General features: G+C 39.6%; 1 protein-coding gene across 1 annotated transcript in view; it reads right to left on the bottom strand.

Annotated features, from left to right (window-relative positions):
• Positions 1-784, bottom strand: part of gabrb2b (gamma-aminobutyric acid type A receptor subunit beta2b) — a 76,468-nt gene extending 75,684 nt beyond the window's left edge. The window contains exons 1-2 of the mRNA XM_023429360.2: positions 523-784; positions 272-369 (exon numbers count right to left, since the gene is read on the bottom strand). Of these exons, the coding sequence (XP_023285128.1) occupies positions 272-369; positions 523-605 (181 nt within the window). The 5' untranslated portion in view covers positions 606-784. The remainder of the gene's footprint in view (positions 1-271; positions 370-522) is intronic.
• Positions 785-13,597: the final 12,813 nt, after the last annotated feature.

Here is a 13,597-nt window from a genome sequence, read left to right as displayed (position 1 = left end):
CCTGCAACCACATCACTCATGTGTTTCCCCCTCCATAATGTCGGTATTCTGGGTTGCTCTAACACATTTTCTGCCTCGACTGTATCATATATATCACAGATTTTGGCACCTGCAGAAGCCGAAAAGAACTGTCTCTTTTTTTTACTTTCCGAAACTGCAAACCTATCTCAGTTATCCGCGACTGTCATAGTAATTAAAAGACTATACTATTATACAGGCTGACAAAGGCGCAAAACTCGAACAGAGTTGGTGAAAATACGAGTTCATTTACCTCCGAAATCTGGCCTCAATCGTATGTCATAACCTTTCAACAGTCTGTCCACCGTTTCTTTAACCAAAGACATATTGCTAGGGTCATTGACACCGGCACTATGGAAGAAAAAAAAGAGAGAACAGGGAGCAGAGCAGATTTAAATGCGAGATATCCTTGGACCATAAAGTGTCCAAGTATTTTCCATGCCGTCTGTAACACTGTCACACTTAGTAAAAATGAGTGGAGCATCCTCCGACCCTTTCACTTACCTTTGGGCGCACACCACGGCCACTACGAGGGGGAACAACCAGACGCAAAAACACCTCATTCTTCTTATTCTGAACACTGCCATACTTATGATATGTTTTTTTTTCTTTTAGTGAAGACAGACGATGTCCAACTTATTCTTGCCAGTGCAGTAATTCCAATGCCGGGCGCATGCGTATTCCCGACCACAACATCAAGAAGCAGCGCTGCTGCTGATGATGGTAGTGGCAGAGGTAGTAACCAGCCAGGGAGATTTAAAGGAGAATCAAGAATACAAGTTACTCAGGGGGCACACGGGTGTCTCCCTGGTTTCTTTATAGCCCAGTGTGGTTGTTTGAGAAGCGGGAACTGTAACCGGGGAAAGTCGGTGGTTCGAATCCACGGAGAGAGAAGTGGAAAATGAGGGTGGGGTTGTCTCTCTTCGCTGTTCGCTCTTTACACACCCGTCAGCCAACTCATCTTCCTGTCCCTGAGCAAGGCACTTAACCCGGCTGCTCCAGCAGAGCTGCTCGGGGGTTCCCAGCTGGAGTCTGGACTGGACACTTACTGTAGATGTGTGTAACCACCTAAGCGTGAAGCAGAAGAGGGGGTTGGGGGTTGGGGGGTTCAACTTTACCTTACTTTCGACTCAAACTTCCACTTTGTGATATTAATCCATATGTGAGATAATGTGATCATTAAAGGAAAGGTGTCAATTATTAGGCTACATATTACGTTAATTTCGAAACACTGATTTTGATCACTGATGTCAGAGCCTCCGTGCATGAGTCAAATGCCGAGTAAGGGAGATAAGAGTGTTCTTGTAGATGAGGTGAGTAGTGTCAGGTGGGTGCCACTGGACAGCTGAGGGAACAGACTTCACTCCGATTTAAAAAAGAAACAAAGCAAAAAAAAAACAAAAAAACTCACTATCAGTTGATCAGATGCTGACTCTGTCCATGGTGCTGAATATAGTGAATTCAGTGACCTCCTCTCTCTCACATAAGAAAAGGGGGGGGGGTTCCGTGCCACAAATGCATCATTGCACCAACAGTTGCTCACTCATCGATATCCACGCATTCGGGGCCTCTGACGAAAACGAGAAGCGTGGCTTAATACTCTGAGAGGCGCGGTGCCAATGCAGTGCCTCGGGGCTGGAAGCGGGATGCATGGAGCAGAGCAGTATGCACTGAAGCCTACACTCAGCGCATCTCTCACAGCCATGCACGCTTGTGGCTCCACGCACTGGTAAGCAGGATGTGCGCTACCGTGTAAAACTCGGACGCGAATCATCATGGATATGGTGGGATCAGAGGCGGATGCTACAGCAGTGAGCCCTGTGTAGGAGTCCTATAGCAGCTCCAGTGCCTGAGAGAGGAGGGAAACAGTAGTGATCCTATCAGGAAGATACGAGATGCACTGCAAAAAGCACTAATAAAAGTGATGAGCACACACATGATGTGAATCTACTCCTGTTGAGATTGTATTGATTTGTTCAAATTAAAAATTGGAATCCATTCTATTATTAAAAAAAACAAAAAACAAAACAAACATCACATCCTGCACCCACTTGACCTGATGGGGGCGCTGTTATTAAAATTCAGTGTAAAATTTGAAGAGTTTCTAAGTCAAATTAAACACAATTTGAATTGGGTAATAATCAATGTTTCATTTCCAGCCCCATTGCACAAATTGGTAATTTATCTGCAGGGGGTTAATATGACATTGTTGAGAAACAAAGATTACTTTGGCAGCTTTTTTGGCTTTTCATTTATTTTATCATCCCCCGCACATGTCAAAAAATAATTAAAAGCCATGTAAAAATAAATGTACAGTACCTTGCATCTTATTACCAAGACTCTTTGTTGAATTGTCACAGAGGCAACAACATAATCTGAAACAGTGAGTTGTCTATGGAATGAAAATCGGTCATAGTAAATTTCTTCAAATACTTCAATGCACTGAAACGCACTGTGTTAACCTAAAGAAGCACAAACAAGCTAGTACTCTTGGTGATGCAGTTTGTCAGCACAGAGTAGCTATGCTGTGGCACCTGTAAAGAAATGTAAATACTGCACTTGAAATTTAAGTTGAAGTCCAGTGATAAACCTTAAATGGTGCAAAGGTAATTGGTAAGTTGCGGGAGGTATAAAAATAATAATAATAATGAAGGTTTTGTTTACCAAAAACTGAAAAATCATGTAAAAGTCAAACACAACCAGCCTTTTTCAGGGATTAAGTAATGGGGTAATTTAAAACCTTGCAGGTGTACCAAGTTTTGTTGATGACTTACAAATCTTCGGTCTTTTCACAGCCACTGTCAGAACAAACTGTTTTAATAAATCCTTCAAAGTGTTATTCGGGCAATACTTCAGTGCAGGGAGTAGTAGCTACTCTATATTTCCATCATAATGTCAAGAAAAGTGCAATTAACAAAGGATAGTCAGACTAGTTGCTCAGGTGTTCATCATACAGCAAGAAAATGACCCAACAGATTAAAAGAAAAGAGCCACACAGTGGCTTCACATGACGGAAGCGCAGGGCAATCTCCAGAGTCTGGCATAAACTGCAGTAGATGAAAGCAAAGCAAACTGCAAAGTGCAACATATTCAGGGAAACCTCAGCAATAGTGTTTGGACAAAACTTTCTGAGCAATATTTGATTCGCATTGTAGAAAGAATGTGTTCTGTGTTCACATATAGTCGAGTCCAAAAGTCTGGCAAGTACTCTCGTGTGTTCCTGAGCAAGTGCCCTTGTCTGCTCCAGGGCATGCAGCAGGATCAGCACCATGGAGAGCGTTCATGACATTTGGTACATCTTTTCCTAATGGGCCTGCCACCATGTCTTATATCAATTATGTAATCAACCAAAAAGAGCGGCTGCCATCAGGACCGAACTCAAATTTGTTATTTTTCACGCAGCACAGATTTTGGAAACTGACATGAAAAGCATGTCAATCTTTCCGAGTAATGTACAGGTTTAGTTGTGTAGCACACAAGAAACATTACCACTATCAATCCATGGTTTACAATTCATGCCCTCTTGGAGCATGTGTTTTCATATCTAACTTCATCAGAGGGCAAACAGATGGTGGAACCACAGAGTTTTTCGCCTATCAGGATGTTGTGAGTATTAAAAAAACAGGACTAAGTTGTATTGTAACCCTTCAATGTCAGTGGGTGGATGTTCACATCCCTTTGAAACTGGCGCCGAGGCAAGCAAACAAATACTTTGACCTGCTATGTTCCTCTTAATGCATGATTTACTGTACTGTTTAATATTCCCAAAAGGGCTCTAGCTCCCCCTCTTCTCTCTTCATCAATGTCTCTCTGCATCTTTGCGCTAAGAGGAATATAATAACTGCCTTTCCGAGCCTCTCTGTTAAACATCATGCATCTCCTTCAGTGCAATGTTCAGGTTTTCCTGCTCTGATGAATAAAAAAAGGCTGTCCGCAGTGTCTGTTTGAAAAAAAAAAAAAAAGGCATTTGTGTTGTGTCATGTCAGTAAACAGGGGTTTATTTGCTGGCATCCTGGCAAGATGACGGAAAATGTGCATGTGCAGGGAAGAGGCTTGTGATCTCCCTTTCCTGCTGTGTGTGCGCGTGTTTGTGTGTGCCTGAGTACACAGATAACACATCTCAGTCCATTTTCTGCCATGACATTGACTTTTGTTTTTTGCAATAAACAATATGATGACAGCACCCAAATAGTGGCATACGCTGCCACACACTGAGTGTTTAGGTGGCCATAACGTTACATAACATTTGATGTTTAAAATAATTTTGATCTTACACATGAATGTCCCCACATCGTAATATAGGAACACACACACACACACACACACACACACACACATATACTACACATTTCCACACAATTCAACTAATAAAGTAAAACTGATGCTTCAATAAGGATTCTAATGAAGCATTCTTATGATTATTTTTATTCTTTTGGAGTGTTTTGGGGGGTTTTCTGACATTGTGGGGCGGTTTGATTCATCTTCTATCATTATATATGTCTAAAAAGCAATTTCATTACAAGAACATTATGATGTGGGGTTTATCCATATAAATTGGTGTGCCTATAATTCTATCTCTACCTACCGCATGTCTCATTTATGAATGTTTCCTCAATTAAATCTTGCTAAAGCTGTTGTAAAACCTTGCCAAATACTGGCAAACTAATAAAGCCAGTGCAATCAGCTCTTATTTATTTACACATTTCAGGCACGTCCAGAGGGAAGGTGGTAAGCGAAGAGGCTGGATTACTATGCAGTGCTTAATAAACCTCTACAGCTTGTGGTCTTACTGTGGAGTTTGCACCTGGTCTGTTCTCAGCAGGTAACACCTCCCATGGATTGACTGTCTGATATCCATCCAGCTCCACAGAGATGGAGCGGCAATATGCCAAAGCACATGGCCAAAATACAGTGGCATCATTTCTTCCACTTACTGTCATGAATGTGTCTTTGAAATGGCCATAAACACTGTTGAGATCTATCTATGTATCTATGTATCTAGGTATCTATCTATCTGTCTATCTATATGCCTGTCTATCTAGTCTGTTTAGAAAGAACTGAGAAAGCTGGACTGGCTGTCACATCAAAAATGTCCAAACAACATGAGCTTCGACAGTTAACGTACATAACATTTATAGTATAATCAAACGCAATTTGTCAGCCAGAAACAAAAATTGCACTCAGCCTTTCCCTGTAATTAAAACACCTCTCTCTATTTCTCTTTTATGTGTACTGCAATTACAGCGTTGACATCGCTGATTAGAGTTCCTTAACTCAGCATGAGAGCTCTAATAAAGGCCTGTGAAAGCCATATTCAAATGATGGTCTTCTAATTATTGACAAGAGTATTTAGATCAATGAGATACCAAGAGAATTCAGAAACCAAAAAGAAAATGATGACCGGCAAAGTGTTGTGTAATTATAGTTGACAAGGAAATTGCTGATTTATTTTCATTTATTGATTTTTTTTCTGGACAGGAAATACACCTGAACACATACTTACAGTCAAGCAGCAATGTCTTGTCTCAGAAACAGTTGAATTATGACAATGTAAAAATGCAAGTACAGTTATACAGAGTGGCCCATGCCACTGGGTGTTGTGTAAATTACTATATTAACATTATTGGATCATTGATTCATTGGTGTGTGTACAGCATTTTAAGAGAACATATGTTCCCATATTACCATGTGTGTAATTTCTTTTTTCATTTACATATTTTTACTTGTGCATATTATTTTGATTCTTGACTTTAAACACTGCAACTTATGTATAACTTAATATTTAAAGTTATATTTATTAAGTTTTATTTTTAATTTTACAAACTGTTCTGTTATGTGGGGCGGGAAGGAGAGTCGTTATACATTTTTTCTGTTTACTCTGTTACTGTAATTCAAAATGAACCAAAGGAATAAATGAAATATTAAAAAAAGAGAGCATCATATTTTATAAATTCTTTATATGTTTTGTATGTGAAAGCCTATCAACAATCATCAAATCATTAAACCAGTTACTAGTTTTACTGTTTGGCTGATCGAAGTACAGACTGAAGTTAAAGTAGGCTTCATATACCTCAAAACTGTGCTCAAAGGAAACTACAGTAATCAGTTTTATCAGTTAACATAACATTACACTCACCAAGGTAATTGCTGTAATATCAGAATGTAGTCAAATCACAAAAAAATAAAAAAATAGATCTAATGGCGCAGCAAACATGGTTGGTATCAGACAATCAGACAGGTTCTATACAAGCCAACAATTTACCTACATTATCTAAACCACTTTATTTGGACATATGACAAACTACGACTACAACTGAATTCAGTCTGTAAACTTTAATGAATGTTTACAACAGGCAATTTAACTTTTAATTTTAACGGTTTGCCTTAGTTTTCTCTTTGGGTCCAATAAGGAGAATGATCATACAGGCTGTAAACAAGTTATAACTTTGACCGTCCTGTCAGCTTGTTTAGAACATGTCTGATCTGTTCTCCCGTTGGACCCATTTTTGCAGCGTTCTGAGATCTGAGCAATGACTCGGCAGAGTTGTTATTATAACCTATAGACTCCAGAAGCTTTAGAAATAAAACCCAAGTGGTAATAAACTATAATATTCCTCTATTGCTCCTGAACCTTGTTTTCAAATCTGCAGTGTTTCTTTATAACATGAAACATTGAAATAAACAACACTTGGATCCGCACACTAAACATAAAAAGATTTTTAATAAAGTTTATCTTTAGCACCTTTAAATCAGTGCTTTAGTAGATGTAGATTGTTACATTCTTCTGGTTACAATATAATATCGAATTAAAGTCTTCTCTGCTGTAGAAAAGTAAATATTTTCTATGATGTGATTATTTTTTATACATAGTTTTTATATTCATTATTTCCTGGTTCATCCAAATGCGATTTTTCTTAATGATAAATCAGAAACACATTCATATCAATCTTCCTCTGAATAATCCAGGTACCAACATGATTTTCTTTCCTGCTTCAAGGCCTTGATGGTCTGACACTTTCATCAATTACTGTATGTTCATGGATTTGTCACCATATAGGCTAACTCTTAGATCCGCAGTCCACTATGGTTTCTACAATGGTTGCACTCCATCCATTAGTGTTCACCGTTACTGAAGGCAAAACAGCCCATCAACTCTGAAGTTTGAAATGCTTTGGCCCTGGATGTGTCCTGTTCCATGCAAGCCATGGCACCACCAGAGGACTGCTGTTGGCCAGGATCTCCACCTGTCCCAGGCAAAATGTCACGGTGGTGGTTTCGACCTCTGAAGTGTAGATAAGCAGGACAAACGAAGTCCATCAGCCAACCTTTATGCCTCATTACCCTCCCTCTGCCAGAGGAGGCGCCACCTGCTACCTTCAAGGTTGCAGTGTCCTTCCCTGTATATCTAGCACCAAAAGAGCAGATAGATGGCCAGTTCGTTGCCTACCTCCAACACACTCTCTCTCTTCATCCCTCTCTCAGTCGTTCACTGTGCCCCTGACAGACGTTGGTCGTCATTGCCAGAACTGCTGACAGGAGTCCAGGGTGAGTGTCAGCTTTAGCCACAGTTGGAACGGGTGGAAAGATGGAGGGAGTGATGGAAGGAGGGAAGGCTAGGAGGATTATTTGAGGGCATCTGCCAAAAGCCCCTCTTTTGGCATCTTGGCGTCAGAAGTGATGATTTAGTCGGTGACACAGGATGATGACACAGCAGTCGGCCTCTACTGTTGCCATTCCGCCACGCCACCTGCAGATTACACAGATCAAGAGCTACAGTAACACAGTGTGACTTACACTTGAGGCCATTCAAAGGGTCACTTTAGTTTCAACATTGGTTATCAGCTATTTAGATAAGGAAGCCTTAGTCTTATAGAATAGACATAGGCAGTCCTACTCTTAAAGGAGCTATTTCTAAGTTTTGCAAAGTTAGCTTAACAGCTGTTAAGAGTTTCAGCCATCCTTGCATTTACAAGACAAGAGGCAATATGCCTTCTGAGCAGTGCTGCTTCTTCAGGGCAGCCTTTACGCTACAGCGACTAGGTATCAGAAAGTGGGGCTAGCTGGTTAGCATGCTAACTTTCATAGAAGATAAGAAATTATAGAAATAGAAGCAAAACAAAAGGGTTGCTTTCAACCATTGGAGACAGCTCTTGGTGAGCAAAGGGATGAAGTTTGATGCTACATATGTAAACAACTTCTAAAATCGACTGTGTGGCAATAGCAAAACTTAGAAATAGCTCCTTTAAACTTTTTACCCAACATTTAATTAAAAATATTCTAAATGTGTTTTTCTCTTCAAGTATACAGTAAACCAAACAAACAGTCCAACTGTGCATTATCAAGTGATTATATTTACAAAATAAAGTTTCCATGGAGAATTTTTTTTTAAATTAAAGACAACCAATCCCTGTATGTATTCAGGTGGATTAATTGCAACCTTGACAGACAACCAGCTGTTTTGACCAGGTCAAGCTTAATCAGATCAACTCAGTTTGAAGACACAGCTCTGCAGATTTAGCCAAGTACCACCTCTGCAGGCTTGCTGACTTTAACTTGACATTGATTCTTTTTCCATAACTACAAGAGGTAACCATAGAGACTGAATACTAACTCTCTATTTTTACATCTACTGCAAAGGAGAGATATCATATGCATGGCAATGTTTAAGAATGTCAGCACAAATTTAGCATCAGCGTTGAAAGAACAAAAGAATCTAACTCAAAGGATGTATGGCTTCTCTCCTGCACATTATATCTGAGTGTACCGTTTTTCCGCATAGTTTCAGAATTCAGAGTGAGGATGTTGTTGTGAAGTGGTCACTGTCATTTTGGAGTCAGTGTTGCACTGAGTGATGGCCTTTTTTAAGGACAAACAAAGTTTTCTGTTGACAGTTTTGTGTAATTTGGAGAAAAGATCAATTATTATATGCATAACATTTACATTTCAATAGCAAATACAAACCTTAAGGCACTGAATTTTACTGAATTGACTTTGCGTTGTCTTTTTTTTTTTTTTTTTTACTGCTTTCATTCCCTCTCTCTCTGTACTGCAGGCTGTTGGCAGTTGTTCACCACAGTTCATTGTGAAGCTTTTGGCTGCAGTCAGGCGAGAGGTCAACCGAGGCAGCGAGGACAACTGTTTTCTCAAAATCAACATTTATTTTATCTTACTATGATATGGCTTGGTCTCCATGGAAACTGCAGTGGAAATTTTTTTTCCCTACGTCGAATCCACTGGAGGTGGTGCAGCACATCATGTCTAAGGAGGAGAGATTTGAAAGAACTGCTGTTTGGCTACATTTTTGCCGATGTGCAGATATGGGGGGCGACTTATGGCTCCCAAAGTTGCCAAATCACTAAGCTTAATGTAGGTCTTCAGTAATCAAGTTACTGATGCAGACACATGCTGTACATAAACACCAATAAATAACCTATAACCAATAAATGTTTATTTCCTACTTTTATTTTCTAACCCCTAACTCTGGACTTTCTACCACTACCTACCACTCATTCCCGAGAAAGGTAAACCTTCAACCTTTTTGACCACTACATACTACTTGACCTGAACTTACACTTAACCCAAACTTAAATCTAACTTTACTGTAAACCCACAATGTGCCTCTGTCCAAGTCACTTTTAGAAACAAAGACCAGAAATTTCTCACCTTTCTATTCTTGTGAAGACATTTAGTTCTTAATAGTCTGGAAATACACACACCCGTAGACACACATTCCACCGCACATGCTGAGTTTCTCCTACTGTAAGTGGTTACCATAGCTACCACATGGCGAGGCTCATGAAGTACAGTGGGTCCATCTCACGTGGGAGATATCATGTATTTATAGAAGCACTGTGGTGTGGCCAGAAATGAGTTTAGACAATGCACTTTTTTGGGTAATAACATGCAATGGAAGTGCTGTAGTGTGTAAAGAGGTACTGTGAGGTACGGTGTGCGAGTAGGTTAACAGTGACTTTGAATTGTCATTGCGTATAATGCTCCAGTGTAATACAAATAAGTTGGGTGTTGGAACTGTCCGTGGTGCTGAACAAAAGATGAACAGTAAAACATTCAGAATATCCACATTAAGCAGGAGAGCTATTTTCTTTTCCTCACATCATGTCAGTGACAGTCCACTGTTTAACAAAGCAAAATGTAAATGACTAGAACTGAGTACACAGCTTAACAAAACCCCCCACTCCGTTCCTGCCATCTGAGAGCTCCTCTTCCCTCAAAAGGTCAGTGACTTTTAGGAAAGTTTATCGCAATAATCTGCTAGCTCGGCACCCGGCTGCTTGAGTCTCTGCGATATGTGTTATGGGGAATCAAATACAGAGTACATATCATGAAATGTTTAATTAAATCCTATTTTGTTGAATAATGAACTAATTAACAAACTCCTGCTGAATCCTTTTTTTTCTCTTCTTCTTCTTCTTCTTCTTCATCAAAACACACTGGATTTCGAAGTATGTTCCCTTATCTTTCCAAAGTAATTGTACTTCCTAAATGGACATAATTGAATTGCTACCCATCCTGGCATATGCGGCGTATTGTTCTCATGGAATGAAGCATACCTAATTGCAATCCATCATAATCACCGCACCTTTTTCATCTCAATTGAGACCTTAATTCTAATGAATGGTTCAGTGATTATATTTTGTGGAAATATTGTCTATTAGATGTAATGGCCTCCCATTATTTAGCATTGTTCACTTGACATAGGCTTTAAAACCAAATGGCCAATTACAGAGGAGGTATGAACTGGGTAAGACAGGATAGGGAATGAGATGTCAGAACATGTTGGCTGTGGCAGGATAATCAATAAGACTGGTAAAAGGATTCACCTAGGCTGACTATTATCTCTATTGACTTTCAGGTTGTAGGATTAATATCTGTTTCATACAATCATCCACACTCACATAGATCCCAAATTAGTCAGTTTAGCCACCTGCTTCTGTGCTCTCTGCAGCACTTATACGTTCAGTGTTTGGCTGGGTGACTGACAGAGTGCGTGTGCCTCCAGACTTGGTGTCCAAGAAGACAGTGATCCAGTCAGGAAGACAGGCATTACATTTTAATAGCTGTCTATAAGTCAGTCAGCCAGTCAGTCAGTAAGTCATCCAGCCATTTCGTAGATGAATTTAGGTACGCAGCCCACCATTCTATCCAGCCAGAAAACCTGTACATGTAGGAAAATCCTCACTGAAAGGAAATCAGGTGGATAAACAGGCAGGCATGACACACATATAGGACAGCAAACATGTGAGTGCATACATAGAAGTCGTATCTAATCTAAACAACATTGTAAGGCTGCAAAACTCTCTCAGTATCAAGTATGAATTCAGTATTGTACCGTGCCAAATTGTGTGTGAATACAGAATAGACTCTTGTAATGGGTGACATGCCTAAAAAGTAGAGTTTAATAATGTCTGCGTCGGTGTGTCCAGTGTATGATACTTGAAGCTAACAGTTAAAGAGGCAAGCTAAGCACATTCGCACCAATGAGGAACACAATAACTTCATTCTTGTCCTGGCTCATCCACGACCTCAGCTAGTGGCAGCGAAGTGAATCAGGCCAGGAGCCTTTCATGGTCAGTGCGTGTGCCTGTGGTTGGTCAGATGAGCTGACCTCACGGTAGATCAGATCAAGTTGATCACAGCATTAGGGTCAGATCACTTTGTCTATACTGGCATGCCAACAGAGAGGCGGAAACAGCTACTTATTCACAAATGAAATAAGATCTGTTCAGCTGCTTCTAATATAATTTTACTTCAGTTTATATTTTGACTACTGCTCACTTCTTCTTTTCCTACTATTGCAACTGCTACACACACTTACTATTCATCCTGCAATTCCCACTATACAGCTATTAAATTATTGTTACACCTGCCACTTGTACTCTTACTACTGTTACTACTTCTATTTCTTCCACTGTTGCGACTCTTGGATGGTGGGTTGGAGAGAATCCAGAAGAAAAAAAACAATTAAATCAAAATATATTTGGTCTCATCCCCAGTACACCCAGCAAGGTTACAAGTACCCTGCACAAAAGACCACACCAACCTTCCCCTATGTAGTGTCGCTCTGTAGTGTTTCACTTTGACGTCTCAGAGGAATACATATGCTCTCTGTTTGTGTAGAGCACAAATAAATCCAAATCCCAGTCACCTTATGTAAACCTACTGAACCTGCTATTGTTTATGAAGCTAAATCTAAACCACTAACACAAGGTTTTCAGTGACAGGAAGAGTCCATTCAATTTATCAGATAAATTAGAGTAATGTCTCATCTTCTTTGAAAGGACCGACTCTGGAATGCACTTGATCTGAATGTGATCCATTATTGTTTGCATATGATTTAAATCATATTTTGAGATCATTATATAACTTGTGTTGTGAGTACAAAGAGAGAGAGAGAGTTGAAGGATTATGTTGCGTAATCAGTCACCACATTTTAATGCTGTCAGAAAAATATCCTATATTTCCCTCCCTCATATGAATTATTGATAACATGACGATGATACCACTTATAATGAAAAAGTAATGCTGTGCTGAAATAAAGCATTCTACTTCATTGATCGATGGAGACATAACATAGAGAAGACACTCGCTGAAGTTGAAACGTCAGAAAACATTTGATCTATTTCTGACCAAACAAATAAATTATATATATATATCATTTATTTGTTTGGTCAGTTTAAAGGTCAAGTTAGGGTAAGTTATTTCAATAGTAATTATATTTTCAGTCACAATGGGTTGCAACCTTCAAATGGTCATCGTATTGAATGGAACACTGGTGCAAGTATTTCATCCAGCAATTTAACTACAATAACTTTGAAATGTGAAAAATTCCACTTTTGCACTTGGCCAGGAACGTTTAACATTTGCTTTTCTCTCTTGCCTCTGTGCTACAACCCATTAGCTGATGGTTGTGCACACTGCTATCTGTACCACTGCAAACTCAAATTTACCAAGCCCCCCCCCCTTAAAAAATGAAAAAAATGATGCAATTTCTTGAATTGTGTTTGTGCAACAGAAATAAACTCATGTCAGCCCAGTAAGAATAGCTGACTTTGACAGTGTGGTATTTCCCCCCCTCACTCTTGGTCTATGAATACTACTGTGTATTGTGAGTTTGAAGTTGCACTAAATGTATCTACCACCCACTCCACTCAACCACCCAACCCCAATATGAATCACAGTTCATCATGTTTTATCTCTAGTAGCAATTTTCTGTCTTTGCATGGACAAGCCCTGTAGTTTATCTCCTCCTATCTCTCCATCTCTCTCTCTCTCTTTCACACACACACACACACACACACACACACACACGCACTCACGCAGTTAACAAAAGCTGAGAAGGCGGTAGCAAAATGATCATGTAAAAAAAAAAAGATACTGCATTCAAAAGGTCAGTGGGTATTCTGTCCATTGATATGATTGCACTGTGTTTCTATGTCTCCCTCCTCTCCCTCACTCTATTTCTCTCCATCGCTTTTCTCTTCAAAACCTACTGAACCAAATAGGCATAGCAACCGCCATCACCATTTGCATCAGCCACAAACATTTTCTAAATGTCTAA

The sequence above is a fragment of the Seriola lalandi genome, unplaced genomic scaffold (genome assembly GCF_002814215.2).
Source record: "Seriola lalandi dorsalis isolate HSWRI2012SDOR001 ecotype SW California unplaced genomic scaffold, Sedor1 jcf7180002054893, whole genome shotgun sequence".
Lineage (NCBI taxonomy): Eukaryota > Metazoa > Chordata > Actinopteri > Carangiformes > Carangidae > Seriola > Seriola lalandi.
This window is presented reverse-complemented; position numbering and strand designations above follow the sequence as displayed.